At 36.8% G+C, this 19,431-nt stretch overlaps 1 protein-coding gene across 2 annotated transcripts in view; it reads right to left on the bottom strand.

Moving 5' to 3' along the window:
* Rc3h1 (ring finger and CCCH-type domains 1) overlaps positions 1-19,431 on the bottom strand; it is a 69,902-nt gene that overhangs the window by 16,416 nt on the left and 34,055 nt on the right. For both annotated transcript variants that reach the window (XM_005374883.2, XM_005374881.2), the window contains exons 3-9: positions 17,026-17,146; positions 15,914-16,153; positions 15,341-15,516; positions 11,925-12,125; positions 8,787-8,919; positions 5,340-5,458; positions 2,788-2,900 (exon numbers count right to left, since the gene is read on the bottom strand). In XM_005374883.2, the coding sequence (XP_005374940.1) occupies positions 2,788-2,900; positions 5,340-5,458; positions 8,787-8,919; positions 11,925-12,125; positions 15,341-15,516; positions 15,914-16,153; positions 17,026-17,146 (1,103 nt within the window). The remainder of the gene's footprint in view (positions 1-2,787; positions 2,901-5,339; positions 5,459-8,786; positions 8,920-11,924; positions 12,126-15,340; positions 15,517-15,913; positions 16,154-17,025; positions 17,147-19,431) is intronic.

The following is a 19,431-nucleotide window of genomic DNA, read 5'->3' on the forward strand; positions in this document are numbered from 1 at the left end:
TGAAAGCCCTGGGCTCAATCCTCAGCACAACACAACACAACACACAAAAATATAGGGCTGGGGGACACAGCAAAAACAAGCCTCCCAAAAGAAAAACAAAGCCAATGTACAGTGAAAAATTTGTTTACCATATTAAAACGTTTATATAATTAAGAATATGGACTTTCATCAGAATTGCTTCAGAAATATTTATGTTATTTATGAGTGTTCACATAAAACTGAAGTTACTTCAAAAGTTTGTTAAGGGAAGCTGGGTGTGGTGGTGCACACCAGTAGTCCCAGCACTTGGGAGTCTGATGAAGGACTGCTGTGAGTTCAGGCCAGTGTGTACTACAAAGTGAGTTCAAGGCCAGCCTGAACTGCATAGTGAAACCCTGTCTCAAAAAAAAAAAAAAAAAAAAAAAAAAAGGTTTGTTAAGGGAAACAATACTATAGAATAATGGCCTAAATTTATATGGTTGCTGTGGTTTAAAAAATGTGAGATTCTAAATCTAACAAAACGAGAAAAACCAAGCCACCACACTCCAGCATTCTTGTCCCTCAACAATGAAAGCAAGTTGCTAGTACATTTTTAAGAACATCAAAACTGTATGCCCACTAGAATATCGCTGTTATTTTTCTGTTTTTCAAATCTGAGAAATTTAGGGACAGTACCTTTCAGAGGTAACCATTGTTAAGAGAATCACACAGATTTTTTTGGTTCTACACACTATGTTTAATATTCATATTCACATGCATGTTAATATTATTAAAGAAACAGGGTCATATATTACATAATGACTTCCCCTCCATTTAATCTTCAATACTCCTTTAGAGGTCAATTCATCTCAGGTTTTTCTTTTTGCTATTAAAATGTAGTTAAATTCTGTAACTGATAATTATATATATATATACTTGCACCCGTGTGAATAACAAAAAACTGTGCATTTAGGTCAACAATGTGCATATTATAAATTTTTATAATGCTATATTGTTCTCCAAAACTATTAATAACTTCTACTGATAATATAAGAAAATGATTTTAATACTTTATGAAATAGTGGGTAGCATCAGTCACTGTTAATTTGATAGTTTAAAAATATTATTTAATTACATTTCTTTAGTGACAAGTGAGACTGACTACATGTGTCATGGCCAGTGGCATTACTTCTGCGAACTGTCTGCTATGGTTTAGTTACAGGTTGAATGTGCCCTCCAAAAGGTTGTATGCTGGAAGCTTGGTTCCCAGTGTGGCAATATGGAGAGGTGGCAGAACCTTTAGGAGGGAGGGGGGAGCTAGTGGAAGGTAATGAGGTCATTGCTCATGGAAGGTGTTAATCCTGGAATTGTAGAATGAATCAGTGTGTGCAAGTACAAGTTGCACACCAAACCATAGTGTGGCCCTTTCTAGTTTTAACCATGTTATGACACAATCTAGGGAGCCCTCACAGAGAATCTGCCCTGTACTGTCTGGACCCTGCAGAATCAGAGAATCATTTGCCAAATAATCCTCTTTACATGTTACCCAGCCAAAGGTATTTTGTTAAAGCAAAACAGGATTAGAATATTATGTTATGATCCAGTGATCCATGGCTTCACTTCCTTATAGATCTGTAGAAGCTCATCCTGTGTCAGGGATCAATCTCTCTCTATTTTGTGAGACAAAGTCTTGCTATGTAGCCTAGGCTCGCCTTGATCTCATGGCAATCTTTCTGCCTCAGCCCTGTAAGTACTGGAATTACAGGCATATGCCACCATGTCTGGCTTCTCTTTAATTATGGTTTGTACCATATCTTATTTTTATGTAATCACATTTTCAATCCTTTCTGTTATGGACGCAGAATTACCACTCATAAAGAATTCTTTCCTTAAGACTTAACAACAACAAAAACACTTCTCAGTACTTTCGTTTCCTTCCTACATATTGAAACTTCTGATTACTTATATATACAGATATAAAAATTCATTCTGTTGTAAAGGCTGGGGTAAAATTTTTCAAATGTATAGCAGTTATTTCACTGTTAAAATGTTACCTTGAGCACATATGCTGATTTCATGTTTTTCACTCTTTCTGTTACATTTCACTGAGCTATCTATTCCTGTATAATACCATAGTCTTTATATTCACTTTAGCTTAGGATACAGGTTAATAGTTACTGGTCTCTGTTGAGATCTAATACTAATACTGTTCTAAGCATCACAGTGCCATAGTGACTTGTTTTTTGGCACCGGGAATTGAACTCAGGACCTCATGCTTGTCAGGCAGGCGTTGTGTCACTGAGCTGTATCCCCGGCCCACCATAGTGGCTTTTAAGATATAATTTACTTGTGGAAAAATGTTTATGACTTTTCTCTATATTAAGGGATTTTGATGTATAATTAACACTGTAGTTTATTCAAACTCAGTGTAGTGGTGCATGCCTGTAATCCCAGCACTTTGGGGAACCAAGTAAGAGGAGCTCAAATTCAAGCCCATTTAGTAAGACCAGTGTCAAAAGAAAAACTAATTTTAAAAGGGCTGGAGATGTAGCTTAATGTGAAAGCCCCAAGTTCAGTCCCCAGTACCACAAATAACAACAAAACATAAAATGAAATGAAACAAATGACTTAAATTTAGATTCAACTCACCAAAAAAACAGCTTCCTATCTCTAGAAGCAATGTAATGAAAGCTGAAGAAACTGCTCTTTAAGAAAAATTATGTTTTCAATTTTCTAAAAATTTCCTATTCTTTTCTGTACTTCTCAAAGTCAGCAAACTACTGTTTTTATGTTATTCTAAAAGCCACGTCTCATGACCTTTACACTTACTTTTCCAGTTCCTCTTGTGAGTGTGCAAATGTACAGCTGGCTCCACGAGGACATCCTCCCCTCTGCTTCATATCTCGACACATGTATGTTTTATATTTGCTATGCTGTGGAGGCTAGGACCAAAATCAAAACATTAGACATAATACAAAAACCATCAAAACAAAACAAATATGTATTTTCTACTGTCAGTTTAGGATGCTGATAGTCTAGGTGCATAATTTAGACTGAAGTCTCATGTTTATCTAAACTACACAGTACAATGCCAAGTGTAATGATGACCACCTGTAATCCCAGCATTCAGGAGGCTGAAGCAGGAGGATGGCCATGAGTTCAAGGCCAGACTGAAGTATACAGAGCCCCTCTCAAAAAAAACTCCCCAAAACCAAACCAAACCAAACCACAAAACAAAACCCCCTAAAAACAAAAAAAAAAAAAAATGAAAACACCTCAAACTACTACACAGAGCAAAAGTACAGGAAAATCACTGCATCAGAAATCTTGGAGAGTTCATAAATGAATTACAGCATGGATTTTTTTCACCTGCTGATATTAATTCTCAAATTTATGGCATCATATAATTACTGAATAAATTTGAGGGGAGCTCTATGCTCTTTCCAAGTTTTTTTGTTTGAGACACAGTCTTGCTATGTAGCCTAGGCTACCCTTGAACTCACAGCCTCAGCCTCCAATAAAGTTTAAGACTTTCAAGAGAATATAAACTCTCTTCTACTATCTTCTGTGCAATGTTCAGTACAGCTATACATATATAAATGTTTCCTATTATACATCACAAAATCCATCAAAGCCCTATAGCCGATTTCTTTTCTTTAGTACTGAGAATCGAACTCAGGATCTTGTGCTTGCTAGGCAGGCGCTTGTACCACTGAGCTATATACCCAGCTAGCCAATTTCTCTTCAGTGCTAGGACTTTAATACATGGACTCACGAATGCTAAGCAAATGCTCTACCATTGAACTATATTCCCAGCTCCCATCCCTCCCTTTCTAAAAATTATGAAACAGGATTCACTAAGTTGCCAGGGAGCCTCAAACTTGTGATCTGTGCTCCTGTATTCTATAACCAATTCTTATTTTTTTTTTTTTTTTTTTTTTTTTTGAGGCAAGGTGTCCTTCTGTAGGCCAGGCTGACCTTGAGCTCATGATGTGGGCTAGCCCAGGTCATTGAACTCATGGTTTATCTTTTGTCTCAGTCTCCCAAGTACTGGGATTACAGGTGTGCTCCTCCACATCTGGCCTATAACCAATTCTTAACATGCAGAACAATGTATATAGGGCTTGAAAATCTCTAAAGATACAAATTAAATTTACTGTTTACAACTCAGGGATAAGGCAAAAGAATAGATCTGGGAGTTAATGAGATAAATCTAATTAAACTGAACCACATTTAGTGTATTTTATCACTTTATGATGGATCTTAATGGTTTGTCTCATTATTTTTGTTGTTTCCTTCATATAAAGCTCCTGAGTTTAGACTGATTGGGGAAATTATATTTAGATTATTCTACTATTTAACAAGAAATTTTTTATATTTTCTGCCTTTCCAGGAAAAAGTATACTAAATGATCTGTTATTAATGATAGGTAAATTACAGAATTTTAAGTTCACAGGCTTACCACTGTAAAATAAAACATCTCATGAACTTAAAATAAAATCATAAGCATAAAATAAAATTATGGGCAATAAAAGTAGAAACTCTAGCTATAATGTATTATCATTTATTGTCACACATTTCACTTTTAAAACTCTAATGCCAGGTGTGGTGCTGTATAACTATAATTCCAGCATTCTTCGAGGCTAGGCAGGAGGAATGCAAGTTTGAGCCCAGCATGGGCAAGTTAGCAAGACCTTGTTTCAATATTAAAAAATAAAAAGGGCTGAAAAATGTAGCTCAATGTAAAGGCCTTGGATTGTTCCCCTGTAAAACATTAAAAAAAAAAAAAAAAAAAAAAAAAGAATTTTGACCACCAGAATAGGAGTCATTATAAATAAGAAAACTTAAAATACTAATGCTGAAAAACATCTAGGTATGTATACAGTTTTCGTGAGATAAAACATTATTAATAAAAAGTGACACTTTTTTTGAGACAGGGAATCACTATGCAGTTCAGGCTGGTCTTGAACTCACTATTTAGCTCAGGCTGGCCTCCAACTTGTGGCAACTCTCCTGTCTTAGTCTCGTGAGTGCTGGCATTACAGGCGTGTGCCAGCAGGCCTGGCTAAAAAGTGACACCTTTTGTCAAAATGAAATGTAATACAAAGTGAGGAGAACAGAATCTACTTTTTCCTTCAAATGCTGCTACATCCAAAGTGACCATAGCACATTAGATCAATACGGGTTATTTCAATGTTGTCAGATAAAATTACTAGGCTAAACCATTATATTACTTGGTAACTATGCCAGTGTAGTTAGTGTCAAAATATTCATATGACCTTTTTGGCTCTGTATCTGTAGGTATACCCACCAATGGCCTATCTATAGTTTTAAGTTATATCCAAAGCAGCTTACCTATGAATTTGAAACTGCTCCCTTACCTGCTGTTGATCTGCTCCTTTTTTGCTGTGGTTTTGAATATAATCAACCAGACCATGTACCACTGTACGCACAGCAACTAGTCCATTTTCTAGCTGTTCCCATGTAGGAGGAGGAGCATCTATGCAACAAATTAAGAAAAAAAAAAAACAAAAAAAAACTATAATGTGATTCACTATTTTGCACAATATTAAATTAATAAAGAAGTGAGTGCCAACGGTTAGTGCAGTTAAGCCTCATACAGCTTTTCACATAATAAAACATATTCACCTAACCATAATCTTAAAGGAGTGGAAATATTCTTTTAAAGCTGAGGTTGCAAAATAAAACGCAGGAAAAAAGAAGGTAACAAAGGACAGACAATAATGGCAACTGTCATTAGACCATTAGTATTAGAGACAACAAAGAGTGGCAGGGACTCTGTAGATTTGATGAGCATATCCATCATCCTAAGATTATGACTATCAATGAGCTTTAGCTGATTGTTGTTAGGTGAAAATGCAAGGATGGTCCTACCAAATCTATTACTGGTTCCCAGGGACACTTTAAATTTGAGCTCTTTAAGCAAAGCTCACCAGATTTTTGTTGTTTGTGTTTTGTTGTTCTGCAATGCTAAGGACCGAACTCAGGGCTCTGTGTATGCTAGGCAAACAGTAAACCATTGAGCTATACTCCCAGCCAAAATTTAAGATTTTAAGTACTGGCACCTTAAAAATTGAGAACAAGATGCAAACCAACACTGAGAACCACACAGAACTTTACTATGGACTACAAATTTGTATGCTTATCATGAAGTTTTATATAAGTCAGGCAGGGAGTAAACAAAGTACTATATAAAAAGTTTAATGGATGAGCTATCACAGAAAGCAATTCTCCTACAAGTCTTCATCATTTAATATTTGCTCAGTGCCAGCACTGTGGTTTTATTATGGAAAATTGAACTACAAGGCTATATATAAAACATTCTCTAAAACATATATAAAACCAAGTGAGAAGACATTTTTAGAGATGACTTCCTGCCACAGGCACCACAAGAACTTTTTTCAGTGATGGCATGTGAACTGGGCTTTGAAGGACTCATGGAATTTCATCTGGGGAAAAAAAAGGGGAAGGTCAAGGTGGTGAGAACAGTCATTCAAAAGTAAGTATTTGGACAGTTACTACTTTTGAGATATTGTTCTAGGTGCTGGAGAAGCAACGATGATAAAAACATAAAACTGTCATGTTCAAGGAGAGTATCCAGACAGTAAAAAAAAAAATAATCAAAATACAGCCTGTTTAGCTAATGATGAATGAAAAACAGAGGGCAAAGAAGAGAAGTATGTGTAAAATTTTAGAGAAGATATTAGGAGAAAACTTACTAGAAGAGGGAACAGGCATAAACAGAATAGAGGTAGAGCACAGCAAACACCCTCTCCTCTCAAAAGAGAAACAATAGGTTTAAAATCTGGAAACACTCAAAATCAGAAGCAATGGAGAGAAGAAGTCAGCAGAGGACTTTGAGAAGAGTTTAGTAAAGTGAAAAGGAAATTAGAATGTGGTAACTCGCAAGCCAAGAGAAAAACTTTTCAAGGAACAGAGTAAACAGCAATGTTATAAATGCTGCCTATACATTAAATACAAGAACTTAGAAGTGACCTTTGGAACTGGCTACATTGAAGTCACTTGAAGCCAAGTACGGTGATGCATGCCTATAATCCTAGAACTCTAGGAGGCTGAGAAAGAAGGATCGTAAGTTCGAGTTCAGCCTGCACAACTTCGCAAAACCCTACTTCAAAATAAAAAGGCTAGGGATGTAGCTCAGTGTATAGGCCCTGAGTTCAATCCTTAGGACCAAAAAAAAAAGTGGGAAAAAAGCATATTCTAGGAACAGATCTGATTTAGTATGATTAAGCAATCCTGGGAGCGAACTTACAAAAGTAGGCTAATAAAAAAATTAAGAGTACTGGGCATGGTGGTGCACACATGTAATCTCAGCTACGTAGGAAGCTGAAGAAGGATGATCACCAGTTGAAGGCCAGCCTTGGCAACTTAGTGAGACCTGTTTCAACAAAATAAATAAAAAGTGCTGGGCATGTAAGTTCAGTGTTAGTCCCAGTGTTCAATCCTCAGTGCCACAAAACTGACAAACAAAAACCCACAAGCTGGGCATGGCAGCCCAGTCCTGTAATCCAGCTCTTCTGAGGCTGAGAGGCAGGAGGATTGCCATTTTGTGAGTTGGAGGCCAGCCTTGGCTACACAGTGAGCTCAAGGTCTGGCTGAACTACATAGTGAGACTCTGTCTCAAAAAAACTACCCCCAAAACAAAAACAAAACATAAACCACCAAAAAACAAAAAGCAATGGGGTATTCCTGAAAGTTTATGAGAGTGGAAATAAGATACGAGATATGACTGATTTTGCAGCAATAAGCAGACTACATTAGAGGAAGAGTAGGGAAATTGGAAGGTGTTCGGTCTCAGGGAAAAGGAATGAGACCGTCAACATAAGCAGCAATAAAAGACACAGGACAATTAAAGAACACATAAATCCTATTTTCTGAAATGGTACACAGAGCAAGTCAAAAGAAAGAGATGAGGAAAGACAGAAGACTAAGGTTTTAGCCTTACATTCCCCAAAGAATGTGGTCAGTATCATAAAACACAGGAGAAAGAGCAGGCATGAAATGAAAAGGAATTCACTTCAAAAAGAACAGGGCAGAAGATGGAGACTCTCAGCAAGCATTTAGGAAGTGGATTGGAAGGGCTGAAGAGATAAAAGTCACACAGAAGAGTCTCTTCTAGAAAGGGATAATACCTGATGCTAAGAATGAGTAACAAACAACAAAGAATACAGAGAAAACAAGTTCCAGCAGCACAATCTTACTAACATTCACATCTTTCTTGGAAGCTATACCTTTGTGGGCAGAAGTACAGAGTGTTACTAATAAAGGCAGAAGCAGTGCTCTAATCAGAAGAGAACATGAGACTACAGAAAGATAAGGTGTCAGAAGAATCTATATCAAAGAGATAGTCAACAACTATCAAAAGTTGAAGACAAATGAAGTAATTTACGATTTGAGAAGGAAAAGGAAGAACAGAAGGAGGAATTAGACACCAGGAAACTTCCAGTGAATAGTATTAGAGTTTCAGTTCAGTAGTAGGAATAAACACTAGGATAGGACAGAAGACAGAGTATGTCAGATGTAAGTATTAGGCCAAAAATGAAGGTTGAATACATTTTCAGGTTGAAGAGAAGGAGCAACAAAGGGCTGACAAAGTAAAAAGAAGCAAGAAAGGGTATTTAATGGAATAAAATATCATGGAGAAGACACAAATAGGATCAAGGAAATACAAGATATATAGTATATAAAAATGAAAAAATATGAGTTTTGGCAAAGTAAGAAATGAAACGCTGCAGAATTTTGTGATGGGAGAAAGCACACAGTCCATTATTTTCCATTGGATTTACCTGGAGTGGGGTCAATATTTGCTAATAGCTCCAAATGGGGTCTTAGACGGTTCAAGTTTGCTGGGTCTCCAGTTCTCTGGAGAGCAATTGTTAGCTCCTGAACGCTCTGTGCAAAAGAGGCTGGGGTCTGCAACTTAAAAAAAGATAAATATTAACTTCCCCAAAGACTGGATAATCCTCAAAGAAAATCTTTTTCACAATTTTTATTAAATTTAATTTTTATTCACCCACATATCCTACGCTTTGACCAGACTGAATTACCTCTGCATGTCTCTACATCCACTCACTGGTACATGGAGAGATAATTCAGAGACAAAAGCAAGAACAAAAATGCTGAGTTCAAACTGAATTTGAGTTCAAATTCTGTTAAGATCCAAAAACTGTGACGCTGAATATTAACCTTATAGAATCAATCTGAAGGGGCTGGGGATTTAGCTCAGCGGCAAAGCGCCTGCCCGGCAAGCGCAAGGTCCTGAGTTCGGTTCCTGGTACCGGAAAAAAACAAAAAAAAAAAAACAAAAAAAAAGAAAGAATCAATCTGAAGTCCATCTGTTAAGTGGATGCAATAATTCCGAAAGTTTACTACAGCTCAAAGAAAGTCCTGCATTAGCTTGAAATTGTTCTGTATTTTTTCTTTTTTTTTTTTTTTTTTTGGTTTTTCTCCGGTACCGGGAACCGAACTCACGACCTTGCGCTTGCCAGGCAGGCACTTTTGCTGCTGAGCTAAATCCCCAGCCCCTGTTCTGTATTTTTTCAGACAGGGTCTCGCTATGTAGTTCAGGCTGCCCTCAAACTCACAGCAATCCTTCTGCACTGCCTCCTGAGTGTTGGGACTAAGGCATGAACTACCAGCCCAGCTAGTCTGAGATTCTTGGAAGCTCTCAAATTGTATACTTCCCCAAGGCTTAAGAAGACAACTATCAGATTAAGTCCCTTCAGCTGACCATAGGAATGACCTTCAATTGGAAAAAAAAAAAAACCTGATTTTGTGACCGTAACTAAGGGTTGTTACTTAAAAACATTTAGCTCTTAATGCAGATAAGCATCTTTTTCCTCCCAAATGATCACTTTATAAAGTTATTTTTTTAGGGCCGGGGATATAGCTCAGTGAGACAAGTACCTGCCTGGAAAGTACAAGGTCCTGAATTTGATTCCTGGTACCAAAAAAAAAGTTACTTTTTTAAAAAAATAGCATACATTTAAATAAACATGGCAAATACCACTAGGACCATAACATGCATGCATGCATTCATGCGTTTATTTATTTGGAGACAGGGTCTCGCTATGTAGTTTAGGCTGTCCTTGAACTCACTATGTAGTCCAGGCTGGCTTCGAACTCTCGATGATCCTCCTGCCTCAGCCTCCCAAGTAATGGGATTATAGTAAACCACCATATGTACCCACCCTTTATTTAATTTTTAATATACTTATTCTAATTTTAATATAAACACAGCCATTAATGTATGTAAGAGTTTTGGTTTCCTTAATACTATAACAAGTTTTGTATTTTTAAATACCTTTACTATAAAATATTTCAAATGCAAGTATCTAATATATGTATCCACTACTAAGACTTAATAAATAATAAAATTTTACTAAAAAAAAAAGGCTCACTAGCCACATAGAAATCATACATATTTTATTTTTTGCAATGCTGTGTATCTAACTCTGGATACTGCCCATCCTTGGCAAGTGCTTTCCAACTGACTTACATCCCTAGTCCCTTCATAGTAATCTTTAGTAAGAAATGTCATGTATTAGCTGACAATAATATCCCTATTTTTTTTCCTTTTTTTTAAGACAGGGTCTCACAGTGATCCACCTGCCTCAGCCTCTCAAGTGCTGGGATTATGGTACACACCACCACTCCTAGCTCAAGGAGTCCTATTTTGGAAATAGGGGCAAAATCGCATGGTAATAGGTTTAATGGTTAACATAGTCTACAGTCAGCACATAGTTTCAAATCTTTCTCTGTCACTTAGTACCAAAGTGATTTGAAAAGAATGTATTTAACTTCCCCATTTCTGAGTAAAAGGGAAAACATGGAGCTCTGACAGGATTAAATGAATTACTCAGAACTACTAGGTACATAATAAGCTTTTGTTGTTAAATGTTAACTATTACTATTTTTAAGCTACTCTTAACAGTTTGACTTTCTAATTTCATCTACATTAAATGTAGGTGGACTCTGGAGTCAGCAGCACTTCTAGAATTTTAAGTATTTAAGGTAGAATAGCAAAATGAGATAAGATACTTGTTGTTATGGTCGGTTTTGGTTTTTTTTTTGGCACCAGGAATTGAACCCAGGGCCTCGCACTTGCCAGGCAAGCCCTGTGCCACTGAGCTAAATCCTCAGCCCAAGACTATTTTTTAACATACAACAATATGTTAAAATACTACATGGGCTTTACGACTTTTTAACAGCAATTTTATACATTTCATGTTGAACTACAACAAAAATTGGTATCATTACTCCAGTTTTAAGAGAAATATACTGGGCCAGGGATATAGCTCAGTGGCATGAGTGCCCGCCTAGTGAGCACAAGGTCCCAAGTTTGATATCTGGAACGAAAAAAAAAAGAAAGAATAAAAGAGAAATATAACTAACTGGAACCTCACTCAACGTATCTACTCTGACTTCTCGTAACAGACAAGATAAAATAGAAATAATTAGTGAGAATTTGATCAAACTTGGAATGGTGATAAAACTTGATTACATGTGAAATTATTCTGAGAATCTTAAACCTCAGTGTATATGTATAGTTTACAGATGAGTAAATGGCTGCTACGGGAAGACAATATATAGTTAGAAAATGAGTTTAACACAATGAGGAGAACTGAAAGGGAACAACGAAGGAAGAGGCAATGACAAAACAGAGATGGAAGGCCCTCAAAGGAATATTAAAGGAGCACTGGATAAACCTTTATAATACTAATCAAATATTTACAAGTATATAAACAAACTGCTATTCTGATATAAGTTAGGACAAGATAATGAACCTGAGTAAATACGATTTACAAAGGCCTGACATGTGGTACTCATTTTAATTATCCTTTGTTAAATGAATGAATTACAAACCACAAATTACCAAAACTCCAAGATTAGTCTCAAGAAGAAAGAAACAAAAGAGGATCTACCTTGTCAATAATGGACTGCATATGAGATTTATGAGACTGGTCTCCATAAAGCAGAGAGGACCATTGGTCTGGTGCAATTCTCAAGCCAGCTTCCATAGCAATCTGCACTATCTGGGAATCATGCTCTCGCCGCAGAGCTTCATACGTTCTAAATTCTTCTTTCAGCTGCATCAAAGAAGAATCTTCATCACGCTTGGTGACCTAGTAAAATATAAATAGTCTCATAATAAGGGGGAAAAGCCCACTAAGTTTATATATTAATATGCACAGATAATTTGTGTGTGTGAAATAGGGATCAAACCCAGGGCATTCACATGGAGTTATATCCCCGTCCCTTTCATTAAATTTTTAAGAGAGGGTCTCACTAAATTGCCCAGGTTGCCCTTAAACTTGTGATTCTCTTGCCTCAGCCTCCTTAGTCGCTGAGATTACAGAGGTGCACAACAGCGTAATTTTTAATGTAACAAATTTCTTCTAGTAACAATAACAAGATTAACCAGGCATGGTGACACACACCTGTAATCCCAGCACTTGCGAGTCTGAGGCAGGAGGATCACCATAAGCTCAAGGTCAGCCTTGGCCAGACAAACTAGTTCAAGGCCAGCCTATATACCACATAGCAAGATCCTGTCTTAGGAAAAAAAAGTAGTACATTTTTGCCTGTAACATTCCCCATTAAAGATACGGATATCAAAATTTCCTGGGATTGGTTTTACAAAAAGAATAAGTGTGTGTAGGATTGAAATTTAAAGACTGGCTAGAACTTAATATAGGTGTACATTTTTAGTATATGTATGAATTGAGTACAGTGGTGCACATCTGTAATCCCAGGTACTCTGACCAAAGGATCACAAGTTTGAGGCCAGGATGGGTAAGACAGTGAGACACTGTCTCAAAACAAAACAGAACAAAACAATAAAGCTACTGCTTATTAAGCATTTAGTATGTGCCAGAGAGTATGTTAAATTGTCTAATTATTATTATATTACTATATTAACTCATTTAATTTTCTTAAATATAGTACAGGTACTACAATTATCACTGTAATAACTTGCATTTTGAGTTCAGATGGATTTAGGCTAAAAGCTTAACAAGTCAAAGTAATTAACTCTAGCTTAGGCTCATCTATTCCTTAACATATTTTGAACCATATTTTTTGCCTTAACCCTTTTTCCCATAAAAGTCTATATTATTCTAATAGAAAATTCCCCATTTCTTCCTTCCACCTAGTAAATTAATTATTCTTTATTATTCCTGCCACTTAATAAATTACAAAATAGTGCAGTCAGGAATTTTAGGTCACACTGATAATAGATTTTAAATGTCTTTCATTGTTATTACAAAGAAAGGCATACTTTACATTTTGTTAGGTAAATCCACAGAAAGATCAAACAGATAAAAATCAAGAACTGTAGTCAAAAACCCTAAATTATCTAGGCATCATGGTGCGTGTCTGTGATCCCAGCACTTGGGAAGCAGAGTCAGGAGAATCACCATGAGTTTGAGGCCAGGCTGCGCTACATACTGAGTTCAAAGCCAGTCTGAATAATGAGACACAATGAGACCTACATAATGAAACTTTATCTACAAAAAAAAAAAAAAAAAAGAAAAATACAACAGAAAACAAAAAACTCCTAAATTATATTTTTCCATATTTAAATGAAAGTCAAAAAACCAACTGTATATGGATTTGTATGAAAACACTCCCTCAATACAGACTAAACTTCATTAAATGGCAAAACATGCTTTCTATATATTATACTGGTTCCTTGGGCTTGGCTTTCAGTACTCGAAAGGGAAAAAAAATTCCAGGGAATGCAATACATAAAGTTCTAAAGCTATAATATACTAAGGAAAATCAAATTATCTTGAAAGCAACCTGAAAAATATTTCAAATGAAAGTATAAGTTATACTAAAAGGAAAGTCATAACACTGCTACATGGATACATATTCCTACAAAGAATGACTGAATTGGAAATATGTTAAAATTATTGTAAAAAGATTTTTTGGGGGTAGTGCTGAAGACTGAACCCAGGCCCAGCAAGTGCTGTATCACTGAGCTATTATCCCCAACCCAGGGTTAATGCTTTTAATGCTAGAATTGTGAGATTCACTTTGAGGGTATTCTGTGTGTGCGCGCGCGCACATCCACCCCACAACTTCATACATAATAGGCAAACAGTCTACCACAGCTACATCCCCAACCTTACTTTGAGAAAAGAATTTGCAAAGTTATCTAGGCTGGTCTTGAACTTAAAAATACTTCTTCCATAGGCTCTCAGGTAGCTGGCATCGTAGGCATGTATCACTGCACTTAATTTTTTTCGCAGGTAAAGAATTACAATTTTTTCTGTCCTTTCATTTTTTTTTAAGCTTTTTGTATTTTATCTGTCTGGTACTACTAATGGAATAACAACAGTAGACACAGAGACATTCTGAAATACACTCTGTATCACATGCTATAAAAACATTACCCTACCTGCTATAATACAAGTGACTTACTGTATTCAGATAATTTGGACCAGCTGAAGTAATTTTGGCTATATGTTTTGATAGCCTCAGGGGCCCTCAGGAAAACAGAGAAGTAGATGAAGGAATATGGTGATCTCCGGAATTGACTTCTCTCATGAAGTATAGTTACGAGTTGTGTCAGGAGCAAAACTCCTTGACTTCAAGTAGTCAAGAAAATAAAACAGGACAGTAAATGATACAAAGTGGGTACCAATATTTGAGTCAATGCTGATTCAAATTTGGGACACAAGAGACTATGTCCAGCATTAATGTGTATGCTAAATCAAAACAGCAATTGAAACTCCAGTATACCTATGTATAATTACAGCAGGAACAAATTTCCAAATGAAACTTGTTTGTGACAGCTGTGGCAGGCACACATTCAGGAGGAGGATGCAGTGAGATTATGAGTTCAAGGCCAACCTGGACTATGTAACAAGACCCAGTCTCAGAACAACCACAACCACAACAAAATGTTTGTGCTACATGCAGACCTATAATCCTAGGCACTCAGGAAGTTGAGGCAAGAGGATTATAAGTCCAAGGCCAGTCTTGGCAACTTGGTGAGACATTGTCCCAAAATAAAGTTTTAAAAAGGGCTGAGGATGAATCAGTGGAACAGTACTTGTCTAGCATGCACGAGGCAACTACATGCATGAAGGTTCAATCCCTAGTACTGAAAACAAAACAAACAAACAAACAAAACTGCTTAGGTTTTCTGAAAGGGCATAGGAAACTTGAAGTTTTACTTTTTTTTTTTTTTGCAGTACCGGGGATCGAACTCACGACCTTGTGCTTGCGAGGCACGTACTTATGCCACTAAGCTATATCCCCAGCCCAAGTTTTACTTTAAATTTGGGGAAAGGGGCAATTTTTCCTTTCAAGCTGAATTTTAGGTTCATACCTTAAAGCAAGAGGCTCTATAAAGGAGCTGAACAACATGCCCAATGCTAGTTTTAGAGGCTTGAGGAAACCGTGGCTCCAACCTCTGCACCACAAAGAGAACCAATACTTTTCTTGACAAAGCAGAACCATCTTCTAGGGCCAGGAGAACCAGCTTTAGAGCTTCCTCTTGCATTGCTGGAATTTAGGCAAAACCAAAATTTATCATGTGCAGAGATACACTTTATCAAAAAAGGAATATACAATCATTTCTGCAGATATCATACAATAGAAGGTATTTATAGCTATACTTTTAAATCATTTTTGTTGGCAATTTGGTCTTATACTGTATATATTTAATAAGTACATAAGTTATTCATGCCTTCATTTAAAACTTCTCTCAGAATGAATAAACTCCGGGTATTAAAAGAAAACTTTTAAATTCTCTCTAAAAAAACTATTAAGTCAGGATTTTAAGTGTGATGTTATTTGATAACAACAGAATTCACAAAGAACCAGTCTTTGTACATCACTTAGGAGTTCTTACACTATACTTTTAGAATTTCTGGTATAATATTGAATTTTAATTATATACCTGGTCCAAGGAACTGACAGCCCCTAGCTCTGACTGCTGCCCAGAGATTGGAAGAGAGTTGCTGAGGATTCTGGTGCTGGAGAATGAGCTCTGTAACTGTTCGTTCACCTAAAGATCGAGCGGCTCTCATGGCACGAATTCTGCCTTCTTCCTCCACTAGTTGGCAGTGGACCAGAGTCACAAGCTTCCTTTGCATTGGGCGACTGAGAACACTCTGAGTAGTGCTATTCAGACCCACTCCTTTAGAAGAGAAGAAAGAAGTTATTTGTAGGTTTACAGTGTAATTTTACAGTCCAGCAGCACTTCCTCTGATCGGCTGATTGACTTGGTCTGTAAAAAGCTCTGGTCCTACCAGAATACTTAAATAAAACAAGTGAAGACTCAGTAGCAGTTTTAAAAACATACAAACATATACATGTATCTCCTATAAATATTCAAATACTATTATTCATTTAATTATGGGGGGAGGGGAATAAAAACCAGACAACATTAACAATTAATTTAAAACCCAAATCTTGAAGTTCTAACAGTTTTAGTGTATTATTTCATAGTGGCTAATCTTTTATAATTAAATAGTAAGTGCTTTCTGGGAAGTGATGACAATTTCCATTTTTATTACAATATATCCTATAACACATCACTTACAACTAGATATAAAAATATTCAGAACTGCCAAATGACAAAGGATAGAAAGCCTTTGTGAGGCACTAATGCACTTATACTTACTTTTTTTTTCTTTTACTTTTTGAGACAGGGTTTCACTATGTAGTTCAGGCTGGTCTTAGAAGAACTCAGTATATAGCCCAGGCTGGCTGTGAACTCACAGCAATCCTCCTGCCTCAGCCTCCCAAGTGCTGGGATTAGAGGTGTGTGTCACCCCACCAGGATACTTATACTTACTTTTGCCATCAATTCAATAATGCTTCCAATATCACACTAACCTTAAATTCACTATTTTACTTAACATGGTAATATTACTGAGCATGAAGTGGGTTTGGTTTACACTAAATAAATGGATTTCATCAGCAGTCACATACAGCTCACAATTTCAATGGTAATGGAAGTGTCTCTATTAGACCTCTGCTGAGCATGGATAATTTTATCAGGTTTACCTCTAGCACTGCTGAGGGGTTTCAGGTACAATGCTAATTCTTCTACACATTTCTTGGCTTCCTCATAATGCTTTGTATCTTCAACACCACTACACAATGTAATGGGCTGCTGCTCAGGAACCTAGAGGCCAAAAAAAAGGTCTGAATGTACATTAATTAAACAAATGAGTTAATGATTGCTGTTTATGCACTGCTAACACTGACAACAGGGAAACTACTAAATTTACTTAATGCTTTCAAAAGACCTGCTTTATATACAACACATTTTGCATTGGGAATTGAACTATTACTGAGCTACAGCACTGTTTTATTTTGAGACAAGGTCTCATTAAGTTGCTCAGGCGAAGTTCAAGCTTGCCATCCACCTGCCTAAGCCTCTTGAATAGTTGGGATGACATGCCTGGCTTACTGCATTGCGTTGCTTTATTTCTGTTAACAGCCTTAATGAGAGTGAATCTACATACTGCATGATAGATTGGTTTAACATATGCAAATCAGTGATTTTTAGAACCTTCACAGTTGAATAACCATCACCACAAGCAACTTTAGATGGGCGGGGGCACTGAGGATTAAAAACAGGGTCTTTGCATTAAACTATATCCCCAGACCTTTGAGACAAGTCTCACTAATGTGACAGGTTGGGCTCAAACTTATGCATCTGCCTCTTATTTTCATCACCCAGAAAGAAATGTTTACCTTACTATCAGTCTTCCCATCATTTCCTTCCCATCTTCTACCCTCCCCTAGGAAAAATGACTCTATTTTCTATTGTTTTATGAATTTGCCTAAGTTGGACTGAAAAAATAGAATTCTACAATACATGGTCTTTTCTGACTGGCTTCTTCCATTAAGCATGCTTTCAAGGATTGTCTAGCCTGTTGCATTCATCAGTACTTCATTTATTGATAAATAGCATTCCACTGTATACATATAAAAATTTTATTTATGTAGGAATTACTTGGCAGACATAGGGGCTTCCTATTTTTGACTAGTACCATATCAATAATGCACATCTGTATAAGAGTTTTCACATGACATGTTTGTTTTTCTTGGGTATAGATACCTAAGAGTGGTAACTTTCTGAAAATCAGACTATTTTCCAAAAATGGAGTACCATTTTACAGTATTTGCCAAATTACAGTATTTACTGTTTACTTCTTACTATCATTATTATTGCACCAATTTTAGTAAGTCAAAAGTAGCATCTCATTGCAGATTTTTCCAAATAAGTTTTTTGGCTCTGGGAATCAAATCCAGGGCTTTGTGCATTCTATTTAATTTTATTTTTAATTTATAAATAATTGTATGTATTTATGAGGCACAACACAAACCAGGTTAAAAAAGTTATCACTTCAGATGCAATAAAAAAATTCACTCTTTCACCAGTTCTAAAGTATAAAACGGGACTGAAAAACAGTGAATGGTGAAAAAAATTTTTAAAATTCATTACAGTAAAAGACATTGACATTAACCCCCTTGCTACTCTACCTTGCTTACAAAGTATTTATCTTATTTTTTCTGGCACTTTCTGAAACAGCTCTGGAAGTCTGTACAACAGGTCACTAAAGCTTATTGCTCTTGTCTAACTGAAACTTCATACCCTTTGATCGACAGCTGCCTTCTCCCCATCTATGCTCTCCCTCTCACTGTTTGTTTTGTAAAGGGCTGGAGACTTAATCCAGGGCTTCGCATAAGCTAGACAAACCCTCTACCTCTGAACTACATACCCAGCCCTAATGTAGTTTTAATTTGTATTTTCCTAACAACTTGAGATGTTCAACATTCTTTATGTGCTTATTGACTATTTATCTATCTTTTCTAGAGAAATGTCTAGTCAGATCTTTTGCCAATTTTGTTTCACAAGTTTATGACTGGCTATAATTCGTATCTCTCCCTGCCAGGCATCTTGACCATGCATGACTGTCCACTGGATGGTTTTTTATTAATAGACCAATAATAGTGATTAGATCTGTTTGTGCCACCAATGGTACAAGCTGGAAAGAAGGTGTTAAGAAAATTTATTTAATAGAAGAATTCTATTTTATTTATATTTTGGTCTTTTGAGACAAGGTCTTGTTATGTCATCAGTCCAGGGTGTCCTCAAACTGATAGCAATCCTTCTGCCTCAGCCTCCCAAGTGCTGGGATTACAGGTATATGCCATCATGCCTGACCAGAACAATTTTAGATTTACAGAAAAATGACAGATATGCACAGGGAGCTGTGGGTGGGGAGCGCCAGCCTTCTGGCTGGCTAGCTTCCTGCCTGCTGGCTCCCGGAGGGTGGGCCCCCTGTGCACGAGGAACCTCGGGTGGGGAGCGCCGGTCTTTTGGGGTCTTCGGACCGGCGACTCATTCCCGACCTCGTCGTTCCCCGGACGGAGGACTTCCGGCGCACAGGGAGCCTC

The sequence above is a fragment of the Chinchilla lanigera genome, unplaced genomic scaffold, assembly GCF_000276665.1.
Source record: "Chinchilla lanigera isolate Chin_1 unplaced genomic scaffold, ChiLan1.0 scaffold00005, whole genome shotgun sequence".
NCBI lineage: Eukaryota > Metazoa > Chordata > Mammalia > Rodentia > Chinchillidae > Chinchilla > Chinchilla lanigera.